At 35.0% G+C, this 19,238-nt stretch overlaps 2 protein-coding genes across 4 annotated transcripts; one reads left to right on the top strand and one right to left on the bottom strand.

Annotated features, from left to right (window-relative positions):
* Positions 1-4,965: 4,965 nt before the first annotated feature.
* Positions 4,966-6,848, bottom strand: LOC111394334 (3-ketoacyl-CoA synthase 4-like). The gene has a single exon (XM_023020096.1). It carries the CDS (start codon positions 6,685-6,687, stop codon positions 5,140-5,142), a length of 1,548 nt encoding a protein of 515 aa, XP_022875864.1. The 5' UTR covers positions 6,688-6,848; the 3' UTR covers positions 4,966-5,139.
* A 4,286-nt stretch (positions 6,849-11,134) lies between these two features.
* LOC111394333 (maf-like protein DDB_G0281937) lies at positions 11,135-18,240 on the top strand. Of its 3 annotated transcripts, XM_023020092.1 has the most exons (10): positions 11,135-11,416; positions 11,515-11,586; positions 11,692-11,766; positions 12,127-12,210; positions 12,614-12,694; positions 14,241-14,310; positions 14,390-14,481; positions 15,411-15,452; positions 15,543-15,623; positions 17,843-18,240. In XM_023020092.1, exons 1-10 carry the CDS (start codon positions 11,387-11,389, stop codon positions 17,912-17,914), a joined length of 699 nt encoding a protein of 232 aa, XP_022875860.1. In that variant the 5' UTR covers positions 11,135-11,386; the 3' UTR covers positions 17,915-18,240. The 3 variants fall into 3 exon arrangements, with proteins under 3 accessions (XP_022875860.1, XP_022875863.1, XP_022875861.1); XM_023020095.1 differs by lacking the exon at positions 12,127-12,210; XM_023020093.1 differs by lacking the exon at positions 12,614-12,694 and having other exon boundaries at positions 11,136-11,416.
* The last annotated feature ends 998 nt before the right edge of the window (positions 18,241-19,238 follow it).

Raw genomic sequence — 19,238 nt, 5'->3', positions numbered from 1 at the left:
AATTCCATGGAAATTTTTGCCCATCAAAAAAGACATTTGGGTGGAAAATTAAATGGGAAAATTTCATAAACAAGAGATTAAGTATAGTATATTTCAAAATTAAGAAAACAAGTTTCAAACTTCCAAAATCAGATTTTTATTAAAATATATTTATGATTTAATTAATTTATTAATTAAATATATTTAGGTCACATATCTATACAATTTGATCACAACTTAACAATTTAATTAATCACTTATTACTTTTTGGTCACAAATCAAAAATTTTAGGTCAAAAATTATTTTACGATCACAATTCAAAAATTTTATAGGTCACAGTTTGTTCATTGGTCACAAATCAAAAAATTAATTAGGCACGGATTAATCTTTAGTCACAACTAATCAAATTATTGGTCACAGATTGAAAATTTTATAGGTCACATATTATTCTTAGATCACGAATAAAAAAATTTATAAGTCGCGGGATAATTTTTTGTCACAGTTACCTAATTAATTAATCACAAATTAATTTTTAGTCACAAATTATCAAATTATTGATCACAACTTATTTCTTGGTCACAAATTAAAATTTTTATAAGTCACAGGATAATTTTTCGATCACAACTCAATAAATTATAAACAAGTTTGATGAGGTGGTATTAATAATTGTAAAAGTGGAGAAAACAAGATTATTGGCATTAACCGAGGAATAAAATGGCAAAATAGCTAAATTCCTATGGCAAAATAATATGTGATCTATAAAATTAATAATTTATTGAGTTACTTATTATTTTTTGGTCACAAATCAAAATTTTTATATCATAAATTATTTTACGACGACAATTCAAAAATTTTGTAAGTCACAGTTTGTTTATCGGTTACAAATCAAAAAAATTAATTAGTCACAGATTAATTTTTAGTCACAACTTATCAAATTATTGGTCACAACTTATTTTCGTTCACAAATAAAAAATTTGTAAGTCACATTATTTTTCAGTTATGAATAAAAAAATTTTATATGTCACAGATCACAAATATTATATGTCACAATTTATCAGACAGTCACAAATTATTAATTTTTTAGGTCGCACATTATTTTTTTGTCACAATTTATCTTTTTCATCGATCACATTGGTCACAAATTAACTAATTTAATGGTCACAATCAACCAATTAATCTGTGACCATCACCAAACAATCCCTACCTCCACCATCACCAACGCAATCGTCATCAATGGAACCACCACCACCCTACAGCAACACTACTGTCTCAAACAAAATCAACACTACCGCCACACACCGCCACACCATCACCCCACAGCAACACCTCCCACCACCGCCACACACTATCGTACCGCACACACACTCCTACAGCAACACCACCACACACCGTCGCACCATGAAAACACCACTGTTAGACCACCACGCCAAATACGCCACCGCCAGATCCCCCACTGCCGTACACTGCCACACCACACACACTCCTACTGTAACATCACCACACACCTGCACCACCGCCACATCAGATCTACCACCGTCGCACACTGCCACATCACAAACACACACACTCCTACAGCAATACCGCCACACCACATCCACCACAGTCAGATCTGCCACCTCCACGTCAATGTTGCATACTACCACACCACACACTCACCCGTACAACAACACTGCTACTCCACCAAAATACCACCACCAGATCGCCACACCACATGCACCACCGCTAGATTTGCCACCACCACACGTACCACCGCCAGATCCGCCGCCATCACACAACCACTACACCTCATCCACCACCACGCAGTTTCTTCACAGAATATAGAGAGAGTGTGTGTCTAAGACGAGAAAGCAATGTAGAGAGAGATAGAGAAAATTGGGAATTAATTAGGATTTGTGTGTGTAATGGAGTATATATATTTAGTAAAAATATTTATTTTAAAAAAATATTAATTAAAATAAAACATCTGATTTTCGAAAGATTAAACTACCCATTTTATTTTAGAATTGTGAATTTCTAAAGTATGGAATTGTGTAATTTCCACAAATTAAATTCTATTTTCCATGGAATTGGTTTGTATCAAACAGGCTTCAGTTCCAAACCCTGCCCGACAAATAAACTCATAACCACTTTTCATTTTGCCAATAATCTCATTACTACAAAAATTAAAATTAAAAGGGTTCAAGAATAATCATTTGACCAAGAATAAAAAAGGACCAATCTTATCATCAAATTTGTGGCCCAAAAAATTGGAAAAATAATTTCACCCAATTAATCCCAATTAAAGCGTAATCCCATTTTTACCACACTCAATATTTTCTTCCAAAAATACTATTAACTGTAGTAAAAATGCTCACATTTTAGCCTAATTTGGAGGATGTTAAAATAAAATTTTTAATTCAAGCCAGAATCAACAATTAATTTTTAATAGAATCCACAACTTTTCAATTACATTTTTAATCAACTTCTACCAAAATTTATTAGAACTTTGATTTTAATCCCTACCAAAGACTTAATATCAAGAAAATAGCCAATTCCTCAAATTAGAACACTCCCCCCCCCCCCTCCTCTTTTTTTAATTTCTCTTTCGGTAACCCCCCCCCCCCCCCTCTCATTTCATAACTTCTCGTTCGAACAAGTCGTGATGAAACTCCCCGCTTGCTAAATATTTCATTGTGCAAGAAGAGTACTCTGGGAATGAGAAGAAGTAATTGAAGCTGTCGATTTAACCTCCAAGATGAAAAAGAAGAAGCAAGAGATAGTTATGAATGATGGGAAGATAAACAATGGAGTCCAAAACCCAGAGATATCCTCATCCAAAGACGATAGGATTTTAGATGTAGCCCAAAATTATGTTGTCAAATGGTTTATTGTGCAACTCTTTTTGTTTTGTTTCAACATTCCTTCATGATCTTTCTCTATTTGAGAGTCTAGTTTTCTATAGGAATCAATTTAGTCTCTCAGCTCTCTTTGCAATTTTAGTAGGCGTTCGTTCTGTCTTCATTCTCCAAACAACAAGTTCGGAGGATACATCTCCATCCATTCTCTTTCACATATATCAATTATAATATGTATTTTATAGAAACACGAATGACGTATAATATATATCAACAATATAACACGAGGAAAAATGATAACATATCTCCATCTAGGTAACATTCATATTAGCTAAAACAATTTATATATGTTTACATTGTAATAACATCAATCTACAACAACCATTATAAAGGATGATCAATAACATTAGTTGATTACCATATGTTACAATGCATTACACTTTTCAAATATAACAAATGGAAATATTCATATAAAATATAAAACACGTTAAACTTTTGATGTTGTTTGATTTTGAATGAGACGCAACATTTCACTCAAATTCGCTCCTAAAAAATTTGGGACCTCACCCATGCGTGCATTCTAGCATGATATTCGCAAAATGAACTTGTGAAGTTATTTTCTTACCGTCAAATGCATAGGATACTTACCAAATGAAGCTTTCCTACCATTCGTGGTGACTTACACAAATTGCGAATTATCCTAATCATTCATAAAATGATCATCATGCATTCTCCAATCAATTTCATCCATATCACGAAAACATTTAAACTACCCATATCAATTTTCAAGCAGGCTCGATATCAGATGAATGGTTCATATGATGTTTGCAGTGGAGAGAGAGAGAGAGAGAGAGAGAGAGAACAAAAATATTGCACATAACACAAGTTGTTAAGAATTTGATATACAATAGTTTCATAATAGATGCGAAAACAAAGATTTATTTCACCAATTTAAAGTTACAAATTATAATCAATTACCTAAAATATAGGAATATTCGTATGGTAGTATATTTGATATAATATTTCATAATTTGCAGTGAGTTTGATATTTAATAAATGTCGTAGTATTTTTCGAATTGTAATTCAAAACGGGCCTAGTAGCTAAAAATTCCCAAGAGAAATTGCAAAAAAGGTTTCTTGATTTTGAACTTGAAAGAGTTGCTATATTCGATATGTGTACTTCACATCTGAGATAGAATCAATGTGTAGGTTGAAAAGTCGGAGATTTTACCCACAATGGATCGCCCTTCGACCTATATCCTTTCTTTCTATTGGCCTCACCACTCTGTTGAAGTTATGATTCATAACTAATCCCAAAATGAAGTAAGCTAAAATTTCGAGGTCAACATCTCTTCAACTCACAACTACTTCTCACTTAAGTGTTTCTTCAATATATTATGGGTCGACTATAAATTACTTATTCCACGTGTTCTAATAATAATACTAGTCAAATGGGTCGATATTAACAACTATAAATTAATTATTAACAGATTTACGGCCGGCCTCTCTGTGCTCGAAAGTACAGATAAGAAAAAGCTGTTCTTTAATCAAAGCTATCCAATTCCCACCAACCAAGTAATGAATAACTTCAAGTTCTACAAATAAAAATAAAAAAGAAAATAAATAAATAAAAACCAGTTATGCATATGACAGCTAATAAAGTCAAAGGATGTTTCCAATGAAAGAAAAATGGCAGATCTCAATCTGGAACCACCCATGAGCCAGTGGGACAATGGGTTCACGATAAAATTTAAAGAAGGGACTGTTTGAAGAACATTATTAGACAAAAAAAAAATGAAAATTCTGACTGTTAACCATCACATCCAGTTGGTTTTGTTGACTTCTCATCTTTTGTGTGGGATTCAACTGTGTATACAACGGCGAGAATTCTCATTTTAATAAAACAAATAGTGTGTCCCAAACAGGGACTTAAATAAATATATTTTCGATTTTAAAAGAGAATCTTTAACTTTGTTGAGGTCTTAGGCTCGACTCAATAGGCTTTCTAGCGATGCATTATATGCCTTCTAACTAGTCTCATTCTAGACCCCGTTTTTTTCGAGGCTGTTACAAAAGCTTCGAGGCCGCGCATTCAAATCCATTCGTCAGCATTTTCGAGCAAAGAGAGAGGCAAATAGCAAAAATAGAGTTTAACAATCGCATGTAATTGACGAATCTCCATATTCAAGAGACTAGATTTATCAGTATCAGTTCAATAATCAAATAAAGAAACCGAATACAAAGCACAGTATGAACTAAAAGAACAGCTACGCAAAGCTCGACTACATAACATAAGTAATACGAATGATAGAAAAATAAAATCCTGTTACGAGACTACTTTCACTGGATATCTGTCGATGCAATCCTCCCAAGGACCATTCCTAGAAGGTTTTACGTTCCTAAGTGCCTCCCACACTGCACTGTTGCATTTAAAACCACTTCCAAAAGCAATTTGCCAGACTCGATTACCCCTCCGCATTCTTCCCTTTGCCTCGGTGTATGCCAGCTCGTACCAAATCGAGCTAGATGAAGTGTTCCCGAACCGGTGAAGAGTCATCCTTGAAGCCTCAACGTGAAGGGGGAGCAGCTGAAGATTCTTCTCCAGTTCATCAATCACAGCCCTTCCTCCAGCATGTATGCAGAAATGATCAAATGCCAACTTAAAATCCGGAATGTAAGGTTTCAGTCTCTTGTTAAAAAAATTCTTAAGTACCAATGTAGAGAAGAACAAAAGCTGCTCGCTGATTGGTAACACGAGAGGACCCAAAGTCGTGATATTAGTCGTGAGAGCTCCACCTGCAATAGCCATGAGATCTTTTGATAAAGAAACCCCTGTTTTCCCAGCCGGATCCTGCTCCTGATACACGCAACGAAAAGCCTTATCATCTGCCCCTTTATGCGTTCGAACAACATGAACTAGCTTGTACTTGGCCCGCCTCCTATCGTCTGACTTATTAGACAACAAAACGGCGGAACCCCCAACTCTAAACAAACAATTGGGTATCAACATCGATTTCTTGTTCCCGAAATACCAATTCTGAGTAATATTCTCCGTACTAACTACAACGGCATGGGTACACCTATGTACCTGCAACAAATCCTTGGCCAAATCAATGGCGATCACGCCAGCACTACACCCCATCCCGCCCAAGTTGAAACTCCTAATATTTCCCCTCAACTTGTACTTATTCACGATAATGGCCGAGAGAGAAGGGGTCGGGTTAAACAAACTACAATTCACTACAAGAATCCCTATATTCTTCGGCTTCACATTAGTATTCGCGAAAAGATTATCCAATGCACCAAACATCACTTGTTCGGCTTCCTCCCTCGCAGCCTGCATTGACGGCCGTGGTGGAACTGAATGCATCGCCTCGGGTACATATGTCTCGTCCCCGAGCCCTGACCGCTCGAGTATTTTCCTCTGGAACTCGAGAGAGGACTCATCAAAATCCCCAGTCAACCGGGAATGTTCCATGAATCGATTAAACGGGGCCTTCAAGTTCTCCGGCGCTCGATAACACGAATAATCGACAAGATAAACAGGTCGAGGCCGGGTCATAATATAAACAGTGGATCCAAATACAAGAAATGCAGAACATATAATAACCGATACAAGATTATATTGCAAATGGAGCCACAATTGACGAATATCGTCAGGATTCATTTGGGATGCCTCAATTAAAATGATAATCATTATGGGTACCAAGCAAAGAGTTAACAAATTAGAGATCAAGTAATGGTACCCAAGTTTCACATACTTCAAGTTGACGCTAAGGAGGAAGTCCGGGAGCCTACGGCTGTGGTTAATCTGGACGCCGACGGTGGCACTGCCATTTTCTTGGGCATCTCCGGCACTTCCTCCTCCCTCCATGGCGGCGCGTCGAGTTGCACTATGTCTAAAGTTATACTGGTACTGCTTTTGAAATCAGGAAAATATTTTTTTGTGAGGCTTTTCAAATAGTGAAAGGGAATTTGACTTTTTGAGGGAATATATCAATATACGATTTTAGTGTACGAGGGAGATGCCATGTTTCTTAATGATGTGAGAACCTCTATTTAGTTGGCAAGTATTCTTATTCGTCGATATATAAAGTGTCGTGACGGGAGGGTGAGTAACACATAAGAATTTCCATAAGACGAGCTCAAATTTATTGTAACACATAAGAAGTTCTATCGAGACGAGCTCAATTTATTGTTATGCAATACATTTTAGACACGTCGATGCACATATCTTTACAAATGAAAGACACCAAGGTGTAATTTTGATGAAATATCAAAAGTGTATTGGAATCTTCCTATTTATTAAGAAAAATACCATATTGGGCTTTCGCACAACATTATTCCATGGAAAAATTACCTAGAAACCAACCTTTAAAGACTAATTTTCAAAAATTGAGAAGGTTAATTTTAATTTAAAAATTCAGCTGGTAATTAGATTTTAATAATTACAATTAATAAGAATTTAATAAAACCTAATCTACATATACCACCTACGCACTCCAGTGACTCCACCCCCATTTCAATTCATTCCCAAATTGTAAGTAACCCTAACCATCTCTCTCTCTCCCTCCCATCAGCCACCTAACCCTCTCCTTTGTCGGCGCCACAAAGTTCACCGACCACTACGACCAAAGAAGCAACACACCGGTCATGGCTTCTCTTGCAACACCACTTGCCGCTGCTTGCAGAAGCAATGGTGAAGACTGGTGATGACTCGAGCCTTCTCATCGGAGATTTCTTCACTTATTTATCCTATTTACTTCGTCGAAAAACGATTTGACCGTTCTCATCGCCGGAGCAGCGATAGTTTGTGGTGGTTTTTTAGATGGTTTTGGTGGTTTTTAGTTGATTTTGCGATGGTTTTGAGGTGGTACAAGCAGTGTTTTTGAGGAATGCATAAAATTACCAAAATCCGACGTTGATCTATTGGAATTCCCTTTAAATTTAGAGTATCTGGAAGCTGAATTCTTCTCATGGTGGTGGTGTGCTATGAGTGCTTTGTGCAGCGGTGCTGTGGCGATTTTTCGGGTGTTGTGGTGGTGGTAATTGTGGGAGACAGTGGAATAGATGCAGTAGTGCTCATGGTGGTATTGGGGGTGCGATGATTTTCTGATTTGTTGTTCTTTAGTGGTGATGGTGGGTTGTGACATGATATTGATCTCGTCACAGACGGTCACTCTGAATATAATTTTGATTACAGTTAATCATACTGGCAAAGTTGGTCACAGTTAATCACATTTATGCGGTGTGTGCAGATTTGTTTATGGTAACCCTATACGACCAAGTATGTGTTTGTTGTGACTATTTGTGACCAAATTTGTATTGATTGTAATCAATTTTGTATTGATTGTGACCAGTTGTGACTTGAGATTGGCATAGTCACAGACAGACACGCTAAATACAAATTTGGTGACAACTAGTCACATATGACACAGGTATGGTTACAGACGTCACAGGTGCAAATCTGATCACTTGCAATGCACTATTATGATCACCATAGTTTTTTTTTTTTTTTTGAGATTTTTCAACAGTGGGGTGTAGAGAGAGAAATTGTTTTCAAAATTTGGAGTTTTTTCTATTAACGAGTCGAAGCAGTGCCTGTAATAGTTACCAGAGTAGGTGCTGGAGTGGTCATTAGAGCAGCTTGCTGGAGTGGTCGTCGGAGCAATTTGCTGGGGTGATCGTCGAAATAGTTTCCGGAGCAGCCACCAGAGTGATCGTCGGAACAGTTGGCGGAGCTGTGGCCAAAGTGGTCACCGGAGATGATAGCCATCTCTGGTGGAAGGGTTGAGGAAAGGTGGTGTATGGGATGATAGGATGAGGTGGATGGCATGGCGGAAATAATTAATGGATATTATATTATAATTTAATATTTAATAAATTTATTTACCACCTGATTTTTGAAATATTTAATTGAGTTTGTTATTTATGAAATGTGATCTTTAAAACTATGAATTATATGGTCTTCCCTTATTCCATTCTACATGGATAGACAGACAAGGTGACTGGGCTCGTGGAAGAATGCATACAAGCCTATTGTAACATCCAACGAACTCATGCAAGAAATTTCTCTAAATTGTTCCCAACATAAGACATCTTTGACCACCCTCCTATTATTATCAACCTCGACAAACCATTACCCAAGGCTCGAAGCCCTTCAAGTTCTATAACCACTGGGTGGATGTAACGTGCACAGGTGTGACAAATATGTTGGGAACTACTAAGGAAATAACGTACAAATATGATTTTGATTGGTATTATTTTTCATTGGTAGTTTTTATTAATTGATGAATATGTTAATTATATGAATTTCTTCTTATGAAAATCTTTCAAAGGAATGTCGCGTGACAAAAATGGACATGTATGGTTATTTGAAATTAAACCTACTATTGATGTGAATATAAAATTAGTAATTGATATGTTGATATCAATTTATATAATTCGAAGGCTTTGGTGAATTTGCTTCGGCCCTATATAAAACAATTCAAAATTAACTGGTACGGGTCAACAATAGCACAAATAGTATTCGACTCCTTTCATATGAAAGTATAACGGTGACGTCGATAAGACTGTATTATTATCAAGTCAACTTCAAAAACTCTTCATAATATATCTAATAGATATAAAAGTTTGAAAAAATCTTAGTGCTCACGACACATCTTGTAAAATATGAACATTTTATAGAATTTGATTATTCTAGATGCATCTATAATTGAACATAATTATTTCTTTGCCATATAATAAAATAATAAAAGATAATAGTGACATATGAAGCTTCATTTTGGTACATTGAAATAGTCCACATGAAGCATGTGATGGACTTTAATGTTTGACTTGGGATCTTCAATTGTATTATTACACAACTTATTAGATAAAACTTAATTGACTTTTCGGGTAATCAAATTTCAATTTTAACCATATATTTTGAATAAAGCTGTACGTACAGGCACTGGAGGATCCAGCACCTGGCGAGCCCCCGCGGCCGCGCATGTTGGATTCGTCGGGAGCCCAATTTTTTTTTGTTTGAGAATAGATAAAGATTTAGAATATATCTCTGGTAATTCATTATTGTTCATTCCTTTCCTTCTGGCCGAGTTGGTTACCGCTTGGATGGTTATTTTGGGAGTCTCGGGTTCGAATCTTTTGCCACTCAATTTATTGTATGACATATTTAGCTATACAATTTTACCAAAAAATCTTGTAATAAGGATTGCACCAGAGAAGATTCAAACCTTGGGTTACCCTTGAAAATGTTGAATGCTGGACCACTATGACAACTGCCACTTTGTGCTATTAAATTTAACAAAACAATATATGTAAGATTTTAGGGATTTTGATGCAAATGGAAAAAATCGAAGCCATGCTTATCCTTTGAATTATGCAAAGCAACAATGTCATTTGATGAGTACGATTTATTTATATAATAGAATTATATATGTTCAACTTCAGCAAAATAATTATTTTATTTAAAATTTAAGCTTTGTTTGATTTCCATTTATTTCATAATACATTTTTCTTACTTTTATTTTCGATCAAACATTCGCTAATAAAATAATATTACACACAAATTCAAATTTTTTTTTTATTTTTAACTACACATTTTCCATTAAATCACTATTCCAAAATGTATTTCTTGCAACAAAAAAAAAAGGGGACATCAAACGAGCTTTTAATATTTTATGGCGATCGACGATCCACGGTCAACGACCGCCCGTGCTGACTCAACATCTTGGATTCACCACTGCGTACAGGGCAGCTCGGCCTCACAGGCCCCTCACTATATCGAGGCGGGTCCCATATTGATTAGAAAAAAATTGTGGGATCCCCGCCCTATGTGTGTTGCATGGCAGGGAATCAGGCCCCTGTACGTGGAGCATCCTTCATATATTTTATAAGATTAACAATTTTATCAATTTTTTAATCACACATTTCAATTTTTTATTAAAATCTACTAGAACTTATAATTTATTATTATTATTTTTTTTGTCAAACTACATGTTAACTAGGAATATGTTACTGTCCACTTTATTTTAATTGTGGATTTCAAGGTGAACTCTTAAATTGTGTTAGATCTAACATGTTAAGATAAGAAACGAAAAAGTATACTAATAACTTGAATTATGAGATTGATTAAGGGTTCGTTTGTTACGACTTTTGAAAAGTCAAAAGTTATTTAGAAAAAAAAAAAAAAAGCTTTTGAACACATTTTCAATTTACTGAAAAGTAAAAATGCAACTAAAAGTTCCTCATTTCCACTTAAAAAGAAAAGGTCAAAAATAACTAATTACTAATTTTAGGGTTATGCTTGTGTACACCAATATCCAACATGGTGTTGAAAATGGACCTAAGGCAGCCAAGGTGCCTGCCACACATGAACCCACCGACACCTCGACCGATACCGAGGTGCCGTGTGTCCCACTAGCATTATTCATAATTTTACTAGCTGAGACAAACATGTAATTTTTACTCTCGCCTCTTTGCTGATTCTAATCCCCCTAACACACTACGAGAAGCTCAATTTAGGCATTAGGGTATTTAGCTAACTCGTTTAACGATTTCTCCATAGAAAGATGGATTCAGAAGATTCTAATCAATTCAAGGTTAGTTTGGTTACCGTTGTTTTGTTTTCTATTTCCTAATAATTAAGTTTGGGATTAAGCATTTTGGCTCAAAAAATTTATTGTTTTATTTTTTCCAGATAATCTTGGGTTCGTCTTCTATTGCCCGTAAAATGATTTTATCTGAAATGGGTTATGAGTTCACCACCATGGTAATGTTAACTTTTCTTAAATTATTTCCTGCAATGTAGAGATAAATAATTGGGTTTCGTTAGTTAAGTCTTCAAATTTGATTATTTTTATGAGTGATAATGTAGTCGGCGGATATTGATGAGAAAGCCATTCGAAAAGAAAAGCCCGAAGATTCGGTTATGGCTCTTGCAGAGGCGAAGGTGCGCTCTTCGGTTGCGTAAATTAAAATTTGAATCTTTTCCTACCAAGAGCACAATTTCTTGTTGCAAATGTAGCATGAACTATTGTTATAAATATTTTTTTGCTTTAATATTTGGCCTCAATAATTTTTTTTTACTTTCCCTTTTTCCAAAAAAGCATGTGTTTCAAAGCATTGCGCCATTTTTGCCTTATTTTACACCCATTTGCACGTGTTGATATAATCTCGTAACGATTCTGAAGTTCTTATGTGCATTGTTTACGCTTTTAGCATGTTTGGCTAAGCATAAAAACTTCTATAATTTTTGTAAACATGTTTACATTTCTTTTGTTTATTTAGCTAAACTTGCATTGTGTTTCAGGCAGATGCCATTGCATCAAAACTTCAAAATATTGAAAATCAAGAGAATGATGGCAAACCTACGGTTTTAGTTGCAGCTGACACAGTATGTGTTTTATTTCCCCTTTTTATTGTGGCCTCCTACCCAATAAAATGTGCATCACGTGTCTACCTAGCCATGGTGCCATCTATCATTGAATATGTTATTGAGATCCTTTGAGTAACTCAATGGCTGTATATAACAAGAAATTATTATCAAAAGAGTAAGCCAGAGAACATATGTTTCTCTTTCGTGTTTTTTGTGCATTTAAGAAATCGATAATTTTAAAGCAGAGAAAGCTGACTTGCAAATCTCAATATCCCTTTCTTTGATGTCTGATTGTTGCCCACATAGATTTTTATATGCTTTATGGAATTGATTGTGGATTGCAATTGCTTTACTTAGTTTCATCATTCATATTATCAGTCCTGCTGGGCTCTTATCTCAAACTGATGGAATTTTGCACTAGGCTGAAGCTATCATTCCAAAGCTTCGTGTTGGTGAATACAAAGAAGATGCTGAGCCTACAGTTCTAATTACTTGTGATCAAGTATAACACACTTCCACTGATACAGCTGTTCTAGTTTAGACATTGCATGTCTTTTGTGTAAATTGTCTGTGCTTTTTATAATTATAATGAAGTAAAAGTCATGAAATTAAATGTATTTTACTGGTTGAATTACTGTAGGGGGAAGGGTACCGCTGCCCCTATTGTGTCGAACAAAAATAGGTAGCTCTGTTCAATTCTCAAAACAAATTTTGGTGCTATAAGAATCAAATGGTTATAATGCACTGTTTATGCTTAGGAAGACAGTACAAGAGAGAATGGTATTGTTGTGTCATGAGGAAATGCATTGGCTTAGTAGGAAGATCACTTATTGAGATTGAGCTTTAGCTCTCCTTTATGAGCATAAAGAAATTGTTTTCTGGACTTAAAAAAATAAATTAAATTAAATTTAAAAAAATAATAATTCTTATTGTATGTATTAGATTTTGAATGGATTATGCTAGTAACAGCAAGGGGTTGTTTAGTTGGCTTGAGAATTTGCTTCGAAAAGCTCGGGAAGATGAAAGTCTGAAAGCTCTTTACAGTTCTCGGGTCGGGAAGCTTAGCAACTATTTTATACCTACTCAAGTTGAGAGAGGAAGATATTGGATAATTTTACTGAGACCAAGAGCATATGTAAAACAAATTTGTGATCTAGTTTGTTTACTAGATAAACACGAGGAATATTTTTTATAGAATATCTATTTTTGGAGTATATGCATAATTTACTGTGTTTGCTTGGATAATTGCTTGGATAAGGTTGTTCTTGGTACTAGAGATTTGTTAACAGGCCATCTAAGAGTTAGAGAGTCAATGCTTTAAAATAAGTTTCAAAAGACTCTCTATTTTAACTTTTTGAAGTAGAGAGTGAATTTGAATTTGACTATCCAAATTTGAAAAGCCTAACCCACTCTCTATTCTTACTTTATAAATATTGCATTTAATTAGTTATAGATTTCAATACTCCACTTTTTAAATTATTTTAATCTTATTTGAATTGATTGACTATTGACATATAAAAAAATATTTTAAATTATACATAAAATGCTCTTTATAAATAGTCTCTTGTATATGCTCTAAGAGCCTTGTAAAATTATATGTTTAATGAGGTTATTTGTTGCAATAAACTAAAAATTGAAGAAAGGAAATTGAAAATTGTAGAAAAATGATATCCTTGCTCTGACGGAATTTTTTTAATCGTCTTTCTATAATGATTTAAAAGATGGAATGTGACCTGATTTAGGTGTACTATAGTACATATCAAACCCTTTAGAATTTTTTTGTTTCTACCTTCTTTGTTGGAACTCCTTCAAATAAGAAAGAAATATGTAATGTAAATTTCCTATAGAGGGATGCCTTGGGAGTCCATACAATACTGGTGCTCATGATAGTCAAATCCTCATGTCTTGGTTTTCTCATGATGGGCATACCTGTAGACAATTTTGTAATGGATCTTTTTCTCTTTCGACAAGTGTTTCTTGTCGTTATATTGTTCTTGAGATGAATTTTTTTCCTTTTAACTTGCTGATAAATCCAAATGCTCTTCGAGGTGGTGGTCTATGAAGGTATGATCAGGGAAAAACCTTCCAACAAAGAGGAAGCACGTCAATTCATCAAAGGTTTGGTTTTATTTTACTGATATGCCCGCTGTGTAATAATATCATTATCTGCTAGTGGTCTTACCTATGCATATTGTAGGTTACTCTGGTGGGCATGCAGCAACCGTGAGTTCTGTTGTTGTTAGGAACCTCAAGACAGGATTCAGAAGAGGAGAATGGGACAAAGTGGAGGTACTATTTATTTTACATTTCATTTTTTGGTGTTTTTTCTGTGTGTGGATAACACAGAATTGGCATATAACTAGCCTAGTAATATATCTGATCACCATCTGGAGCAACCTCTTATTTATTTATTTATTTTTAAATTTAAATTTGGATTTAAGTTTGATGGATGATTGTCTCCTTTAGTGCATGGTAATAGGATGTGTATTCGCTACAACATTACCATGACAAAATTATACAAGATGTGTTAAACATACATGTACCGCATGCAGTTATCACTCTCTGGATCTAATACACGGGTGATCTAGGAAATAATAGACATGACACAATTTTAAAGTTACTTGTCCGTATAAAGACAATGCTATATTATACTGCTATAATCATATGAACAACCCCTGAGGGTCCTGTTTTGAAGGGAATTTCCACATAATACTCCTGATTTGGGGTTCTGGTTCTTCCTGTTGGATGTACAAACCACTCTGGTGTTTTGATGGTTTGTAAAATCTTGCTAACGCATTTCTTGGTTCTTCTGTTCATAATGACTATAAGATGAGAATATTTAGCATCTAATCTTGACGTCATATTTTAATACACAAACATAAAGCCAACAGTGCACTTACTGTGATCTCTTCATGTCCATTATCTTGTCACCAGTTGGTTGGGCAATAAATTCAGTAATACCTGGCTTAATTTAAACCAATATTTGTGTTAAAAGCAGTTTCCTAGAAAGCATCATATCAAATTCTGTAGAGAAAGCATTTCATGTCCATCTAACTTGTGGTACTCAGTTTAATTAGCACACGGAGGAGGAAAGGTTTACTCTCCAAAAATGAATGCATTGTCTTCTAAATTATTTTCTTCCATTGAATTGTCTCAGGAACCTTTCTGCAGTATAATTTTATAGAATTAAGTAACAATAGATGTTTTGACTTTTGCAGATTCAATTCCATGACATACCTGAGCACATCATAGATAACTTGGTAACGAGTTCTTCTTCCAATTATTTAATTGCTATGTTCTTATTGACTTGAACAAAGAAATCATAGTGTGCTTTTATTTTCTTTGTTCAGATTGAAGAGGGCAATGTGCTCTATGTAGCTGGAGCACTGATAATTGAACATCCTTTGGTGTTACCATACGTCAAAGCAGTGGTTAGTTTCACGCTCTTCCTTATCTGATGATGCTACTGTCTTTGCAAAGTCCCCTTTATGGTTGGCATCCCAACCCCAAGACACTGTTTGATCTGTGTTAGGCTTAACTTGTGTTATGACTTAGTATACCAATATGCCACTGGAAATTGTCTTCCTCCTATAGTGCCTTGTCTCAAAAAATTGTCATGATTAGGGGGGAAGAGTGTAAAAGGTATCAAGATTAGAGAGGACTACTCACAGGGTAGAATGAGAATATTTACTGATGAATTCACTACATATGCTGTCCAAAACCCCTAACCATGACAATTTTTTTTTTTTTTTATGACCATGGGTTCTGGGTGCAGTTTACGCTCACTTCAACTAAACTCACGGGCCCTGAAATTTACAATTTAGTACTTACCTCAGTAGCCCTAAAAGGAGTAACCATGACAAAATAATATTTAAATTCCTAGAAACGACTGGATGACGCAAGATAAAGAAGGGCAAAATAATACATTAACTGAGAATTCCCCGTACAGTGTGATTATTTCTGAGAGACCCTTTAAGCTTATTCAACACAATGACAAAATAATATATGAATTCCGAGAATTCTTCAAAATACGTGACCACATTCTTTATCCTGGATGGAAGCATTAATATTACCTGGCTAAGAGGCCTCGCACTTAGGGCAGCTATGTGTGCATGCTTCAAGAAGGTTACAGAGACAGAAAAGAGATGGATATGAAGTTCAGGCAGCAGAGATGGTCTTTACCTATGTGAACTGTTGTCAAGGGACTTTTAAGGGTGCACTGGCTTATCAACGGACAGTTTACAAGTTCTTGATACAAATTGGTAATTTCATTGTATCAAGAGAGGAAAAAGTTACAGCGTATATAGGTCTAATCTAGGGTTACGAAGCAGGAAACAAAAATTTAGAAAAATATGAAATTCGCCAAATCCTGACAGCTATAAATATTCTCGAAAATGTAATGAGTTGATTTGGCTGATAGTTGACCAAACATACAATTTAGTTGTGTTCCAGCGTTTTACAATCTGGCTCAAATACATCCACCATTCCCCCAGCTTTCTAACTAGATTGTCCTGAAAAAGTTTGGTGACAATATCACCCATTTTACTTTCAAAAGGAATAAATGGCTCCTTGACCTATGGAAGACCTCCGGTTCGTACATCTCCAAGTGACCAGATTATCGCCAACAAAGGCACAATACCCTGATATAGAGGAGTTCTTTTCAAGTATCTCATCAAGGTCATCATTTGAACATTTGAATGATTTTCGTTGGGAGAGTGCATAAATTGACCAACAACACTAATCTGCACCTAAATCCTTAAGGCCCTGTTTGATTGTATCAAGTTTTCCATGGAAAATTGAAAATCAATTTCATTTTCCATCTTTTAGGGTGTTTGATAGGCTTTTTTTTCAAGGAATTTGCTTTCTTGTTTTTCTCAGGAACTAGCAATTTTCCATGTTTTCATGGAATTCGAATTCTCACCATGGTGAGAATTCGAATTCCAGCCACTATAGCTATATTTTATTTTTTTCGATTTTTTTTATGGTAATGGAAACAAATTTTAAAAATTAATCAAAAAACATATTTTCCTTTAATTGACAATTTTCATGTAAAACAAAGCCAAACAAACACAAAAAGATAGATGAATTTTTTGAAATTATATATATATATATATATATATATATATATATATATATTTCCCTTTAATTGACAATTTCCATGTAAAACACCAAAAGATAGATGATTTCTTGAATTTTTTTTTTTATGTTTTATTTTTTTTTGCAATGGAAACAAATTTCATCCCTAGTACCAGTAAAATCTATTCTTTTAATTGACAATTTTTATACAAAACAAAGCTAAACGAACCTCAAAAGACACTTTTATTTTAACATTTTCCACGTGGAAAATTATACCAATCAAATACAATTAATTTACAATTCACAGAAAAATAATTTTTAGGCAATTCAATTCCCTGGAATTCGTTTTCAATTCAATTCAATTTCATCTTTGCAATCAAACGGACCCTAAGTTTCTAATCACTAGTTGAACATATAGTTGATTGCTCCTTTATATATGGATTGCCTGAAATCTTGCAGAATAGACTGTAAAAGGCAAGTTCTCATGCTGAATGTTATATCTTATCTCTTAGCTCTCGTAACCGACCTTGATAAACATCATTCTGAATTTTGTCATATATTTTAATTTGGGCAGGTGGGTACGACAGATAGTGTAATGGGACTTCCAAAAGCTCTTACAGAAAGACTGATAAAGGAGGTTCTATAAATTGCTCCTGTTTTAGACCCTGTACTGTTCTTGTTTATGGTGTTCTCTACCATGAAGCAGACCACTACATTGTATTCCTTTCGAGCCCCTTATACATTGAATACATTCTTTTGAATTATTTTTCTCGTGTTGACCAGTGCTATAGGCTATAGCATTATCATGATAGTACATTTTAATTGGGCTTGTGAAGGATAAACGTTGAGACCCCCATTTCTATTTCTAGAACGGTCTTTTAAATTTGGGTGGGCTGACCCCCTAATATTTACGTGCAATTGGCACAAAGAACACTGAATGGGAAAGTTAATGGCTGGAGTACTCTTTTTTTATGGAGACTTATAACTTTAGCACACTTTAATGGGGTGCAAAAATATTAAAATGTAAAAAATCAAAGTATTATCCTTGACTTAGATCATTCTTTACTCCATTTTAATCACTTTTGTTTAATTTTAGCACACTTTTTAGGGCATTCTCGATACCGTTTTATCAATTTATATAGTACATTTTAATTTCCTTTTGACATTTTCTTTGGATGGCAAGAGTGTAGTTGATGAAAGAATGTAGAGAGTATAAAAAGTTCATGTCATAATCTACATGAACGCCCAAGGGAATTTGTTTGTTTTGGGATAATCAACCACACTAGTGTAAAAGAAGACTTGCATTCCGTTGCAGCTTAAGAGGCTCACTTGCTGATGCATCACTGTAATTATGTTAAGAGTTCTTTTGAATCCCTCTTGCACATTTCTAGCCCGAAATACATAAAATAATGAAAGGCTTGATGGTTGGAAAAAATGTACATAATCCAGTATTATGTTGTTTGAGCATTTGTCTTAGGGAATGCCCATTGTACCTCCTTTGGAACTTTGGATTCTTCACAGCCCGAAAAGAAAAGAACAAGTGTGTCAGTACAAGGAAATTCAAATTTTGGGTAACATCTGGTATGATGGACCGGACAGAGACTAAGGACGAAACGAAGACGAATTGTTTGTTCTATGATACCTTTGTTCCTTTACTGGTGTCTCCATTATGGGATTTGTAGGCAAGGGGACTTTAGCGGATTCTATTTGGTTGATATCTATGACAACTTTTCGTAATATTGCTTTGCCTCCCCCCCCCCAATTCCCCCCCCCCCTCCCCTTCCGGGCCCACCTATCCAGGGTCTCTTTGTCATACGCTACCAGTGTAATTCTCAAACAACTTGTTCTGCTCGGCTGTGCTTGTTGAATTCAACCCCGTCATGATATAGACTAAGACATGGTTGGAATGCTGTATTAGATAAGATTGGATGGTACAGTAAACGGACTATGAGTCTCGAAAATGTTGGTGT

The sequence above is a fragment of the Olea europaea genome, chromosome 5, assembly GCF_002742605.1.
Source record: "Olea europaea var. sylvestris chromosome 5, O_europaea_v1, whole genome shotgun sequence".
NCBI lineage: Eukaryota > Viridiplantae > Streptophyta > Magnoliopsida > Lamiales > Oleaceae > Olea > Olea europaea.
This window is presented reverse-complemented; position numbering and strand designations above follow the sequence as displayed.